We start from the raw sequence: 14,345 nt of genomic DNA, 5'->3' as shown, positions 1-14,345 counted from the left end.
CCTCCGCTCAAGATCGGCATCCCACATTAAAACATCACCATACAAAAAAAAGACAATAGGTAGTACATCCTTCTCTGTTCAAGTAGCCAAACTATGGAATTCATTACTCCCATATATATGATCCAAGGATGACTATCTTTTCTTGAGAAGACTACTCAAGAGTTGGCCCTTTCCTTCATAACCACCATATTCAAACAGCAATGGACTGCATATGACTGTGTTGATAGATATTTATAATCTGATTATGTGTTTATTCTAGATATGTATAGTTCTCTAAGAAATATGTATCATTGCTATTCCATATTACTAAATTATAAACATACTCTTTAATCCTGTTTAACAAATGTATATTTACTCATAGTTAAATATATATATATATGTGTGTGTGTGTGTGTGTATATATATATATATATATACACACACGTACATACATATATATGTGTATATTATTCTATGCCTACCATGTTCATGGGTCATTGCATAGATTCTAGATAAGTTGTTATATTAGATCCTTATGAATCCCTGCTTTCTTTTTTATAGCACAATGAGCAAATGTTATCTTAACTATTTAACAGCAAACATTTCGCTATTCAAAATTTGAGGAAAGATACATGAATGTTAGAAAAGTACACTTACTAATTAACTTCAAATATTACAAATCCTGAAACTCTGTGTTTATACAATACTACTTTTCTTCTCATATTATTATACCCATTATTGTATTCCCTTACTATGTATTCACATATCTATTTATTGATTTCTCCAGTCCTACTGTACTGGAGAAAAATAAATAAAAAGAAATAAAATAGAATCTACAAATAAAATTCAAATTATAAATAATTAAATTCAATTTAAAAAAACGCATTTAAAATAATACATATAAAAAAATAAAATAATAAAAATGTTTCTCTCTTGCAAGCTTTACTCTGTCTCCCCATCACCCTATGTCTCTATCAATCTTTCCTCCATCCCCTCTCCGACTCATCCCAAAACCATTCTACTACTTTCATCTTCAAAATAGCCCTGCCTAAACTCTTCCCTCCTCTACCGCATCTAGCTCACCCCAAACCTCAGTTTACTACCATAATCTCCCAAACAACCCTACTAACCTCTCCCTCATTTATCTCACCTTTGACTCATCCAAAACCCTCCTACTACTATGATATCCCTAACCCTTTCCACAGACTCTTCCCTCCTCCATCTCTCCTTTACTTATCCCAAGCCTCATCCTGTTACTGTAAACTCCCACTTAACACTTCTGGATTCTTCCCTCCTCTTTCCCTCCATTACGCTAGACAATCCAACTAAAACTCACATATCCTCTGCTCAAATTAACCCCCTAATAATACTAATACTGTACTCAGATTTCCCTATACTAATCCATTGCTAATTCCTCTTGGGGTCCGGAGTACCGTGCTACTCGCCAAAAAGTGCTTCGGTCCAGCATCAGGGTTAGTAAGCACTATATAAATACAATTACATATGAATTTGGTTTATGTTGTCTTTTCCCAGTGCAGTTTGGTTAATCCCTTGGTTTAGTATTCAGCTGTTTGAAAATTGAAAAAATGAAAAAAGGCTATGCAAACCTGCAAATATATGAACTGGCGGAGTTATCATGTATAACCTATAAAAACCTACATCATGATAGTATGAAGGAATGATGATAATAAAATTGCATAAGCATTATGCACATTGGTTCATAACTCAGTGGTAGTTCAAGCTATTTGTCCTGTGTTAAATGTTCGTAAAAGATGGGGTTCTTTATGATATACCATATTGTAAAGGTGTAAACATCTAGATGCAATTTAGGGAAACATATAGGTAATTAACTTGAGGTGATTCATGTGACTGCTCTGAATTATAATTTAACCTAAAACACCAGCGCGAGGTACCTGAGTAATAATAACAGTTTGAGTGCTCCAAACCCACACCCCTGAGGACCTATCCTAACTCCAATCGCAGGAGCCTTTGTATAACGTATGCCCTAATAGCAGTGGGGATTGCTCCTGGGGGTGCATGAACGGCACACCACTTGAGCTTCTCTGCGACGGTGGTTGGACCAATATATCCCAGTTATATTCATTGATAATTATAAAAAATAGCACCAAAACGGTGTGGTGCCTGCATAGTGCGCAATAACAGTGAAAACTATCGATGAGTGTTCACATAGTTCCTGCCCGTCTTTCTGTTCACAAGTAATGAGAACTCTCGGGGAATGACATCTTTCCTTGAGGTATAAAACCTCCCCCGTTTCTTGTTGACACTTTTTAAAAAGGTACATACAAGGTAGAAGTACAAATTGTGGCTTTTATTCAAATGTTATAGAGCTCGATTAGACCGTCGTAACACTAGTATGATTACTAGAACACAACAGTTTCGTATGCTACGAGCCCAATACAATGACTAACAGTATTTAGGAGGAGGAATTGATTAAAATAGACCAATTCTGTCTTTGACTTGAAATGTCTTGTTTGGACATTGAAAAGATCAAAAATCCAAACAAATGATAAATGTAAATTGAAACGAAACAGAACTACTTTCAATATCTTTATATTCTGAGGTTATTAGGGTAGTTGTTCGCGAATAATTTTGAGGAGAAAGCGTCAGACTCCCGTTAAGAACAACATCTCAGTATATGAAAAACATATATGAATAAATTACTTTTATAACATAGAATTATGAAATCTGATTGCAACTTTAAATATGAAAAATGCCACCTAAGGTCTGTGCTTAGTAGCTCTGTGGGGCTGTCTACGCCTGAACCTCTTTGAAGTGATATAGTTAAGACATTCCCTTACTAAGACATAACTGAGCTTTCCTTCGTTAAAATTGTCAAGCTCTTGATTTCCGGAAAAAAGAACATCCGTGCTCAGTTCATGGTAGACACAGCAGTAAAGCTGAGAACCATATGTATCGTTTTCTAATCAAAAATGTAATTTCATTAGATGCCATAGACAGTTAACATTTCCGTTGCCTCACCCCAAGAAAACTACACAATAACTTCACTCGCAGAAAAGAATAAGGCCACTTACCACATCCCAGCAAGGGTATCCAAATCCAATGAAAAGCTTTCATTATATTAAAAAACGCACTGCTCACATACAGAAAAGTTCAACAACATGTTTCCTAACAGACGGGAGACAAGGGGTGAAAAAAAAAACAGGAAGTGGTTAAAATGGCAGGCCCGTAAGCAGAGCTCCTTTGCGCTTGCTGCACACGGTTCACAAAATACGCCTTCTTCACAAATTCTTTCACTACCACCAGTGGCCCTCAACTCTCCATATCCCCTCTCTCACATGCATTTAATTTCTTTTATAGTGTTATTGTTAGAAATGCCCTTTTCTGCCTTCGCCCCCTGTAGGAAGTTGGCTCTGTATGTGCTATTTCAAAGTAATGAATAGTATGCACAGAGTCCAAGGGTTCCCCTTAGAGGTAAGATAGTGGCAAAAAGAGATAATACTAATGCTCTATTTTGTGATAGTGTGGTCGAGCAGTAGGCTTATCAAAGGAGTAGTGTTAAGCATTTGTTGTACATACACACAGGCAATAAATGAAGAACACACACTCAGGGACAATTCCAGGCCAATAGGTTTTTGTATAGAAAAATATCTTTTCTTAGTTTATTTTAAGAACCACAGGTTCAAATTCTACATGTAATATCTCATTTGAAAGGTATTGCAGGTAAGTACTTTAGGAACTTTGAATAATCACAATAGCATATATACTTTTTACATAAAACACATATAGCTATTTTAAAAGTGGACACAGTGCAATTTTCACAGTTCCTGGGGGAGGTAAAGTAATGTTAGTTCTTGCAGGTAAGTAAACCACCTACAGGGTTCAAATTGGGGTCCAAGGTAGCCCACCGTTGGGGGTTCAGAGCAACCCCAAAGTCACCACACCAGCAGCTCAGGGCCGGTCAGGTGTAGACTTCAAAGTGGTGCCCAAAACACATAGGCTTTAATGGAGAAGGGGGTGCCCCGGTTCCAGTCTGCCAGCAGGTAAGTACCCGCGTCTTCGGAGGGCGACCAGGGGGGTTTTGTAGGGCACCGAGGGGGACACAAGTCCACACAAAAAGTACACCCTTAGCAGCGTGGGGGCGGCCGGGTGCAGTGTGTAAACAAGCGTTGGGTTTGTAATAGGTTTCAATGGGAGACCAAGGGGTCTCTTCAGCGGTGCAGGCAGGCAAGGGGGGGGCTCCTCGTGGTAGCCACCACCTGGGCAAGGGAGAGGGCCTCCTGGGGGTCACTCCTGCACTGGAGTTCCGATCCTTCAGGTCCTGGGGGCTGCGGGTTCAGGATCTTTTCCAGGCGTCGGGATTTCAGAGTCAGGCAGTCGCGGTCAGGGTGAGCCTCGGGATTCCCTCTGCAGGCGTCGCTGTGGGGGCTCAGGGGGGACAACTTTGGTTACTCACAGTCTTGGAGTTGCCGGAGGGTCCTCCCTGTAGCGTTGGTTCTCCACCAGTCGAGTCGGGGTCGCCGGGTGCAGTGTTGCAAGTCTCACGCTTCTTGCGGGGATTGCAGGGGTCTTTAAATCTGCTCTTCTGGAAACAAAGTTGCTGTCTTTGTTGAACAGGGCCGCTGTTCTCGGGAGTTTCTTGGTCTTTTGGAAGCAGGGCAGTCCTCTGAGGATTCAGAGGTCGCTGGTCCTGGGGAAAGCGTCGCTGGAGCAGTTTTCTTCTGAAGGAGGGAGACAGGCCATTAGGCCTGGGACCAAAGCAGTTGGTGTCTTCTTCTTCTCTGCAGGGTTTTTCAGCTCAGCAGTCCTCTTCTTCTTTAAGTTGCAGGAATCTCCATTCTTAGGTTCAGGGAAGCCCTTAAATACTAAATTTAAGGGCGTGTTTAGGTCTGGGGGGTTAGTAGCCAATGGCTACTAGCCCTGAGGGTGGGTACACCCTCTTTGTGCCTCCTCCCAAGGGGAGGGGGTCACATTCCTATCCCTATTGGGGGAATCCTCCATCTGCAAGATGGAGGATTTCTAAAAGTTAGAGTCACTTCAGCTCAGGACACCTTAGGGGCTGTCCTGACTGGCCAGTGACTCCTCCTTGTTATTCTCATTATTTCCTCCGGCCTTGCCGCCAAAAGTGGGGCCGTGGCCGGAGGGGGCGGGCAACTCCACTAGCTGGAGTGCCCTGTGGTGCTGGAACAAAGGGGGTGAGTCTTTGAGGCTCACCGCCAGGTGTTACAGCTCCTGCCTGGGGGAGGTGATAGCATCTCCACCCAGTGTAGGCTTTGTTACTAGCCACAGAGTGACAAAGGCACTCTCCCCATGTGACCAGCAACATGTCTCGGGGGTGGCAGGCTGCTGGAACCAGTCAGCCTACACAGGTAGTCGGATAAGGTTTCAGGGGGCACCTCTAAGATGCCCTCTGGGGTGTATTTTACAATAAAATGTACACTGGCATCAGTGTGCATTTATTGTGCTGAGAAGTTTGATACCAAACTTCCCAGTTTTCAGTGTAGCCATTATGGTGCTGTGGAGTTTGTGTTTGACAGACTCCCAGACCATATACTCTTATGGCAACCCAGCACTTACAGTGTCTAAGGTTTGGCTTAGACACTGTAGGGGCACAGTGCTCATGCACTGGTGCCCTCACCTATGGTATAGTGCACCCTGCCTTAGGGCTGTAAGGCCTGCTAGAGGGGTGACTTATCTATACTGCATAGGCAGAGTGAGGTTGGCATGGCACCCTGAGGGGAGTGCCATGTCGACTTACTCGTTTTGCCCTCACCAGCACACACAAGCTGGCAAGCAGTGTGTCTGTGCTGAGTGATGGGTCCCCAGGGTGGCATAAGGTATGCTGCTGGGTACCAGTTACAAGGGACTTACCTGGATGCCAGGGTGTGCCAATTGTGAAAACAAAAGTACAGGTTAGGGAAAGAACACTGGTGCTGGGGCCTGGTTAGCAGGCCTCAGCACACTTTCAATTCAAAACATAGCATCAGCAAAGGCAAAAAGTCAGGGGGTAATTATGCCAAGGAGGCATTTCCTTACACCCCCCTTTTTTTGTTCAGTTATTTTTAGATGGCTTTAGGATTCTGTGCCCTTTACTACTGACAACCAGTGCTAAAGTGCTCTCTCCTAAAACATGGTATTATTGGCTTTTACCCAAAAGGGATATTTACTTTACCAATAAGCCCCTAGTAAAGTGCACCACATGTGCCCAGGGCCTGTAAATAAATGCTACTTGTGGGCATGCAACACTGATTGTGCCTCCCACATAAGTTGCGCTCTAACTATGTTTCAGACCTGCCACTGCAGAGCCTGTGTGTGCAGTTATACACTGCCATGTCGACTTGGCAAAATTAACCTTTTGCCAGGCCCAAACCTCTCTTTTTAATACATATAATTCACATCTAGAGTAGGCCATGGACAGCCCAGAGAACAGGGTGCAATGTATTTTAAAAGCAGGACATGTATTTTTAAGTTGTACATGTCCTGGTAGTGAAAAACTCCCTAGTCGGTTTTCACTACTGCAAGGCCTGTCTCTCCCATAGGATAACATTGGGATTACCCTATTACATTTTATAAGTGCAATTCACAATCTGGGAGAGATACACTTTTCAAGTTTGATTTCTCTGGAATCACAATTGAAAATCACAATTTATGGTGAAGTTGGATTTTAAATTGTAGTTCTGAAAAATGCTACTTCTAGAATGTTGTCATTTTCTTACTTTAGCCATTTGGTGCCTGCTTCCTTTCTCTGCTCACATATCTGGGGTGGGGTGACAGCTGGGCTTTGTGTATTCCTCCTAGACAGCCACACCTAATTGGAGCTTATGTGTGACCTGATGGGCCTTGATGGGCCATCCTAGGCAGGATGGGAGGGAGAAACTAGGGACATCCTCCCTTATATCTTAATAGGCTGTGTCCTGTCCATACCCACAGGATTGCATACCACTCTAGTGAGCCTGGAGCCAGGGCAGGAAGGGTGCGGGCTCTCGTCACTTCAAAGGCATGTCTTTGAAGTCTACCCCACTTCAATGTCCCCAACTGGGTATAAGTACTAGACTTCTGACACCACTAGGTCAGTGAACTTCTAGACCTATGGATACTCTGTTAGGAAGAAGAGTTGCTGTGCTGGTGAAGGAGTGCCTCTCTGCCTCTCTGCTGTTCTGCTGGGCTCCTGCTTTGCTGTGCTGACCGGCTGCCTGCTGCCCTTTTGCATGCAAGTGAGAAGGGCTGGACCTGCATCTCTCCAACCCAGACCTCAAAGTGACCTCAAGGGCTAGTTGTCAGGCCTCCTGATCTGAAGTCTCAGGGACATAAAAACCACCCTGCTCCTACACCTGGACTCTGCCATCTTTGAGTCTGTCCTGCCAAGAAGTGCTAGCCCAGTCATGGACCCTTGGAAGAGGGCCTAAGGTGTTTGCTCCAGTGGAATCGATGTATCCTCTGCTGCAGGAGCAGAACTGACGCATGTACTGCGTGAAGAAGGCCCAACACACTTCTGCTACTGGGTGGGTTGGAACCGAAACAACAGACTTGCATCACCGCTGCACCCTGCATTTTGGAACTGACATTACTTTCGGAACCACCACTGGGCGATGCTTTTGCTGGAGCAAGCTCCGCACATCTCCTGTTGACGGCAGACTCAACGATAACCCGGAACCTCCTCATCGCAGCCTCAGCACTTATCAGAACCAATGCATCACCTCGACTGAGCATTCTCGACACCGATGTTTGCATTGTAAGCCCCGTCAACAGGATGCTCAACATAGTTGCATCAAGATCTCACACCGCAGCCAAAGGGTGATCACAGGTTAATTTGTGGTTTGCTTGTACCTTACCATGAGAAGAATTGTGGTTGCAGCTTGACCAGGGCTCACATCCCAGTCAACCAACAACCCAATTCCTTACAGCTACTCATACTAGTGTAAAGTGCCAGAGCACTTTACATCACACTTCCATTTTACATAGCCAGTGAATCATACATGTGTACATCAGTCTTTGGAAATGTTACATGAGACAATGAGGATTACAAGGTTTTGGAGTCATATGTCACCAATACTAGTAGTATGTTCTAAAACTGTTGGGTCTGGAGAAGCACAAACACAGGATTTAAGTGTACCACAGTGGTTGGCTTTACTAATGAGAATGTATTTCTAACCAAATAAACTATTTTAGCAACATCAGGATAATGAAAGACTGGGAAAAAACATAGCGTCATATTTACAAAGTGGCGCAATGCTTGCAATGCGCCACTTTGTAACCCAGGCAGAATGTATGCAAGGGTGGCGTTCCAGTGCTAGGGAGGCCATAAAAATGGCGCAAAAGAATCTAGAAGATTCTTTTGCGCCATTTTTATCTGCATTTTTTAACGCCCGCGAAGTGCAGGCATTAAAAAGAGGCTCCCATTGATTATAATGGGCCTCTGGGCGCTTTGCAGGATTAGCGTCATCATTTTTTACCCCAAAACTGCTAAGCACCGGACAAGCGTCAAAAATAATGTCGGTAGTTACCCTAACTACCACCATGGTGCACCATATTTTAAATACGCCGCTATGATGGTGGCCTTAGGGGGCTCTAAGGGGCGCAGGAAAAGTGATGCTGAACTAGGTGCAGCAGCACTTTTAATAAATCTGCTCCATAATGTTCTAACCTATACCATGCTGTTTGCATGAAGCTCTTTGATGACATTTTATAGGTCACTGTGCTATATTTGGATTGTAATTTATGAACTGCAAGTAACAAAATGATCTCTGTGACAAAAGCAGGAAGCTCCTCAGTAATCCACATAAAATACAGTTCTGTGATTGGCATGCTTAACATTCTTTGCAATAGGCACAGTAACCCTATGCGCGACTATCACAAAATGAAACTGCCCCTAGACAAAACGCCAATCTCCTTTTTGCAGAAACATGAATCACCAGAGTTTTCTTGACATTCTTATTGTTGCCTGAAAACTGCCGGGTACACAAGGAACTCTGCAGCAGTTGCTTTTGGTGCTTTTTAAACTGGTGATATTTGTAAACAGTGCACCGCCCGAGGTCAGAGCAAGGTGTGACTGCATCAGTCACACCACCCTAGAGACAGCCCTGCTTGTCACAGTGGTGTTGTGAACCCCGTACTTCAGCAGCTTAAGAGGAGGTTTCCACTGGACCCGATGGCCTAGCAAAAGCCAGACCAATGCTCATAAAAGTGCATTAATAGATTATCGGGTCAGGTCTGAGACTGGGGATCAAGGGCAGCTAAGTGAGCCAAGTTAATTTAAGTAAACAGAGAAACAAATGATGAAAACATCTTAAATGGTGAGGCAGGAAGCAGAACAGAAGAAAGGTAAGAGGAAAACATATGATGGGAAAAGAAAGAAAGACGAGGTAGGAAGTGGAAAAGATACAGGGGGAAAGGCAGAAAGTAAGTGTGAAAGAAAGAAAATGTAAAAGGAAGGAACCAAAATAGGAAGAACAGAAAAGTAAAAAGAGAAATGGAAGGAAGGGTAAAAAGAACAAACGAAGAAAGGTGGATGGAATGGTGGATAGGAGGATTGATTGATGGAAGGGCATTGGATATGGTGGATGAATGGGTGAAATGATGGATAAATAGATGTACAGATGTATACACTTGGGAAAGGACTGATGGAAGCGTGAAATGATGGAAGGATGAAAATGCATGAATGGAGGGTGTATGGAAGGGTGGGAAGATAAATGAGTAGATGGGTGAATGTACGGTGAGTGAAACTATTATAGGACATGTCGCTTTGCTCATTCTGTGTAATTAGAGAGTTAGTTATAAGTAGGTGGTATTTAAATTTTCTATTTCCTTTCTTGTCACAGTGCCAGATTAGTGCTGGACTCTAGAAGTCCCCTGTCAGGTGCAAGCAGTTATCTAGTCCTGTTTTTAGGTCAAAGCCTAGCTGACAGCACAGCCGTCTGGTTTGCTAACAACATCTTGTGGGCATTCTGAAAGCTTCCCCTGAAATGCATTCCACCCATTGCTGACCATTGGCTTTGCAGTTTGTAACTCACAGTTGTTGCTTTCAATTTGCTGGCTTTATTTGTTTTAGGCTGATCAGCTTGAGTTTGTTTGTTTGGTGGAGCATATCCTATTTACTCTACGAGTGCTAGCTTTCTGTAAACAGGCCTTTAAATCTTGGTCTTTTCTCGTCACATTTGCTGTCCATTCGAGGACAGAGGTCAAATATAAGGCCCTGACTTCCAAGGGAGCTTGTTTTTTACTTTTCTTTCTCTGACTTCAAAGTAAGAAAATTGATATCAGAATCTTGCTGTGAAACAAAAGGCTTTTTTCTAACATACAACAAAATGAATTGTGCGGATATTTCAAAACACATCAGAATTCTGAAAGTACAAATTAAGCACATTATTTGTAATTCTGAAGTGTGGTAGAAACAAATATTTAAATATGATCAAAACACATCAATGAACTAGGGGATGAGATTTCCATACATTATCATTAGTGCGTAGTTAAACTGCATGTCTGTGCAAATGTAATGTTTATTTTTTTTAAAAGTGTTTTGTTTGTAGTGGCAGTGCGCTACCACACCATGCATACTTCAAGCTACACCACTCCACTCTATACCACTTAACCCTACAAGAATCTACTGCATGCTAAGCCCTTCCATTCTACGCCATGCCACTCCATTCTACGGCACTCCAATCCAATCTACGACATGGCACTCCAATCTACGACAGTCCACGACACACTACTCCACTCTACAGCATGCCACCCACTCTATGCCCCTCCACTCTAAGACACTCTACGACAAGCCAGGCCATTCCACTCTTTGCCACTCTACTCTACACTCCTCCATGCTACGCCTCTCCACTCAACACCACTTATTCCACTCCAATGTACCCTGATCTACCCGACTCCAATCTACCTCACTCCAATCTACTGCACTCCACTCCAACCTATACCAATCTACTCCAATCCACCCAACCCTACCCCACTTCACTTCAATCTACGTAACTCCACTCCAGTCTTCACCAATCTACCCCACTCCACTTACCCCAATCTACCACACCCCACTCTACCCCAATTCAACCCACTACAATCTACCCCAAAATACTCCCCTCCAATATACAACACTCCACTCCAATCTACTCCAACATACCCCCTTCAATACACAACACTCCACTTCAATCTACCACAACCTACCCCACTCTACTCCAACCTACCCAATCCACTCCAGTCCAAGCCACCCCAATCCATCCCACTCCATTCCAATCCATCCCACTCCACTCTAATTTACCCCACTTCATTCCAACTACCCCACTCCACTCCAATCTACCCACCAACAACTCCCCTCCAATCTACTCTAATCTACCTGACTCCGCTTCACTCTACCCCACTGCACCCCAATCTACCCCCACTCCAGTCTATCCCCCTTCAAGCTTGGCTGCAACCAGGCAGGCTTAACTTAGGAGACAGGTGTGTAAAGCATTTCAAAACACCAATGTATAAATAAGTAAGACAAAAACAAACAAAAATCCCCCACTAATTTATAAAAATAGCTTATATTTTGTATCTTTAAAATGACACCAAAACAGCAAAAATCCAATGTAGGGAACCAGAGATATAAAGTTGTAAAGATTAAATGTAAAAATGTGTTTTGTAGTGCTTAAAAGCAAATAGCGCCAGCCGAGGAAATCTGGTTACGCCTGACTGGGACCAAGTCAAAGTTTGAGGCCAACCGCAATGGAGCCCAAGTCAGTTACCTTCAGACATAAATCCTGATTTAAATATTGGTGGTAATGGTCCAGCCATTGTCTTTTTGACTGTAAATCTGCCCGCTGCCATGACGGTCTGCCTGCCCAATTTAGATGTCAGTGGGATCATAGTTGAAAGACCGCTGACAGTTCGCTGTCACCACCAAGAAACTTCACCCACATCGATGGCACCCTAGGCAAAAGCAGCTGGCAGTGAAAGTCAGGTCCTTTTACCGCTGAGCCAATTAAATTGTGCATTCTCACACACGCAACTGTGATGGCTAAACCTCTACGGATTGGAAGCTAAGTATGAAACTCACCTTTTTTACTCTTTCCACATTTCCTGCCACCAAGAACCTGCATCTACCAATCCTGCCATTGCTCCTGGGCCAGGTCCAAGATGGAAGTCAAACCCCGTTGTTGCCGGAACAGAAGATAAGTCACAGGCATTTATGTTATTCTCAGAGTTGTAGCTTTACAGTAGTACCAGACTTGTGCATGGGTCAATAATTTGTTCAAATATCACCATAATGCTGCTCAGTGCTTAAGTGTGCAATGTTGTAGTCAGAAAATGCATCAGAACGGACCTAAAGATATAAGTAGCACCTATCATTCTTGTATGAACTGCCTTTATGGCAATGGACAACTACACAAAAAGTCTCAACAATCACAAATAGAAATTTGTCCACACAGATGTGTGCAATAATGTCCCTAAAATATCGAAAGCATAACCTGAAACAGTATACCCATTCTGAACCAAACAATCCAATGATAATGTATCAATTACAGTACTGATTTGCATAAGGCTGGGTCCAAACTGGGGTGGCATGGTGAGCAAAAGAACGATGGATTAAACCCAGATCTGTGACTGGGGGTGAGTGTTTGCATGGTCAGCACTCCGTCCATCATCCTTTTGTGTTGCAATTACAGTACAACATGCAAGAGGTGGGTGTACACAGAATGTACTACCAATTTTACTAGTATACTACAAACAAGGAAGAGATGTACGAAGGTCACATATTCCCTTGAGGCGTGCAATATATCACAAACATAAGATCCCATTTAACTGTAAAGTGCCAGGTTCCCTTGTTTTATGAGCCTATTAATTGACACATCATGTCAAAATAAACACACATGCATTCCCCCATCACATAAGCAGAAACACATAATTTCGGTCAAGTGTCCAGTAACAAGATGAATGCTTACATCTAAATTAACATATCCATCACAAATGGCCAACTCTAATGTATGTTTTGAAACAAAATTTTAAATATACAACCTATGCTTATCACTGTCACAAATGAGAGTAAGTGTGTGGCACATTAGCACACTCACTAGCAGAAAGACTATCATCAGCAATTAGTAACAATCATAAAATAAGACCAGGACAAAGTTATTCTCCCAAAAACATTATATAAATGAGATACAGCTCTCATAAATAAATTCAAGAAAATAACAAATAAAGGCACTAGGCCAGGAGTCCATTGTATGGGTGTTTGCCCACAATAGGCCTCCTAATGTCACTGCCAAAATAAACCACCTCTGGAAGGGGCAGAGAGCAGTCACCTCAATGACCTTAGTGGGAGGGGGGCTTGGATTTAGAAGGGGGTGGTTTTGGATTTGGAAGGGGTGGCTTTGGGCTTGTGAGGGTGGCTTTAGAAGGGGTGGTTTTGGATTTGGGAGAGGAGGGGTTTGGATTTGGAAGGGGTGTTCATGTGGGGCGTCTGGGACGAGGAAAGGATCAGGGACAGGGAAAACATGAGGTTTTATCTGGGGAGAGTGGTAGGATGTTCTGGAGGGAGTTGCGTTTGGGAGGTAGAGGGAGTGGCTATGTCTGTTCTGTGTTTTGAAGGTGTGGGTGCTTGAGGGTCTAGTGTATATGCTGTATTTTTAGTTTTGTGTCTCTTACTGTTTGTCTGTTGGGTGGGTGAGTGTGGGCAATTGGGTCCAGTGTGGATGTGTGTGTAGTGGATGTGGTATGTTTTAGGATGGTGTCTGTGGGTGTGCTGGTGCATGTGTGTGTTGTGTTGGGTGCGTTTACGGGGGAGAACTTGTGGTGTGTGCATGGGTGTTGGTGTAGTTGTGGGTGTTGTGTCTATGGGTTGTGCTGGTTGTGGGGATTTGTGTTGGTGTGGTGCTGGTTACGCTGACTGGGGGTGTGCTTGTGGTGTGTGTGAGTGTTGGTGTAGTGGTGGATGTTTTGTATGTGGGTGTGCTGGTGGTGGGGGTGTGTGTGTGTGTTTGTGTCATGGTGGATGGTCAGACTGGGAGTTTGCTTGTTGTGTGTGTGTGGGAGTTGGTGTTTTGGTGGGTGTTGTGTCTGTGAGTGTGCTGTGGTGGGGTTGTGTGTTTGTGTCTTGGTGGGTGTAATGCCTGTAGTATGCTTGTGGTGCTGGTGTGTGTGTGTCTGCGCCTGTATTTTTTGCTGTCGGTGATGACATGTGCTGCTTGTGGTTGTTGCTGTGGGTGTGTGCATATGTGTGCATGTGCTTTTGAGAGGGCTGGGCTGAGGGATTAGGGATGGGGGAAGAGGTGGGAGTGTGGGCATGAGGTTGGGGTGGGTGGGAGGCTGCACCCAATGAGGAGACCACAGCCTGGAATGAAATTTCCCAAAGGGCAAGGTGTTAGGATGAAAACTGACTGCTCAAGATGGGACACCACAACATTTGTGTGATG

At 43.7% G+C, this 14,345-nt stretch overlaps 1 protein-coding gene across 2 annotated transcripts in view; it reads right to left on the bottom strand.

The window, feature by feature from the left end:
* Positions 1 to 3,145, bottom strand: part of LOC138268348 (SLAM family member 5-like) — a 586,627-nt gene extending 583,482 nt beyond the window's left edge. For both annotated transcript variants that reach the window (XM_069217902.1, XM_069217901.1), the window contains exon 1: positions 3,033 to 3,145. In XM_069217902.1, coding sequence (XP_069074003.1) covers positions 3,033 to 3,075 — 43 coding nt within the window. In that variant the 5' untranslated portion in view covers positions 3,076 to 3,145. The remainder of the gene's footprint in view (positions 1 to 3,032) is intronic.
* Positions 3,146 to 14,345: the final 11,200 nt, after the last annotated feature.

The sequence above is a fragment of the Pleurodeles waltl genome, chromosome 12 (genome assembly GCF_031143425.1).
Source record: "Pleurodeles waltl isolate 20211129_DDA chromosome 12, aPleWal1.hap1.20221129, whole genome shotgun sequence".
In the NCBI taxonomy this organism is placed as follows: Eukaryota; Metazoa; Chordata; class Amphibia; order Caudata; family Salamandridae; genus Pleurodeles; species Pleurodeles waltl.
Note: the sequence above shows the minus strand (reverse complement) of the source record. Positions and strands in the feature narration are given on the sequence as shown.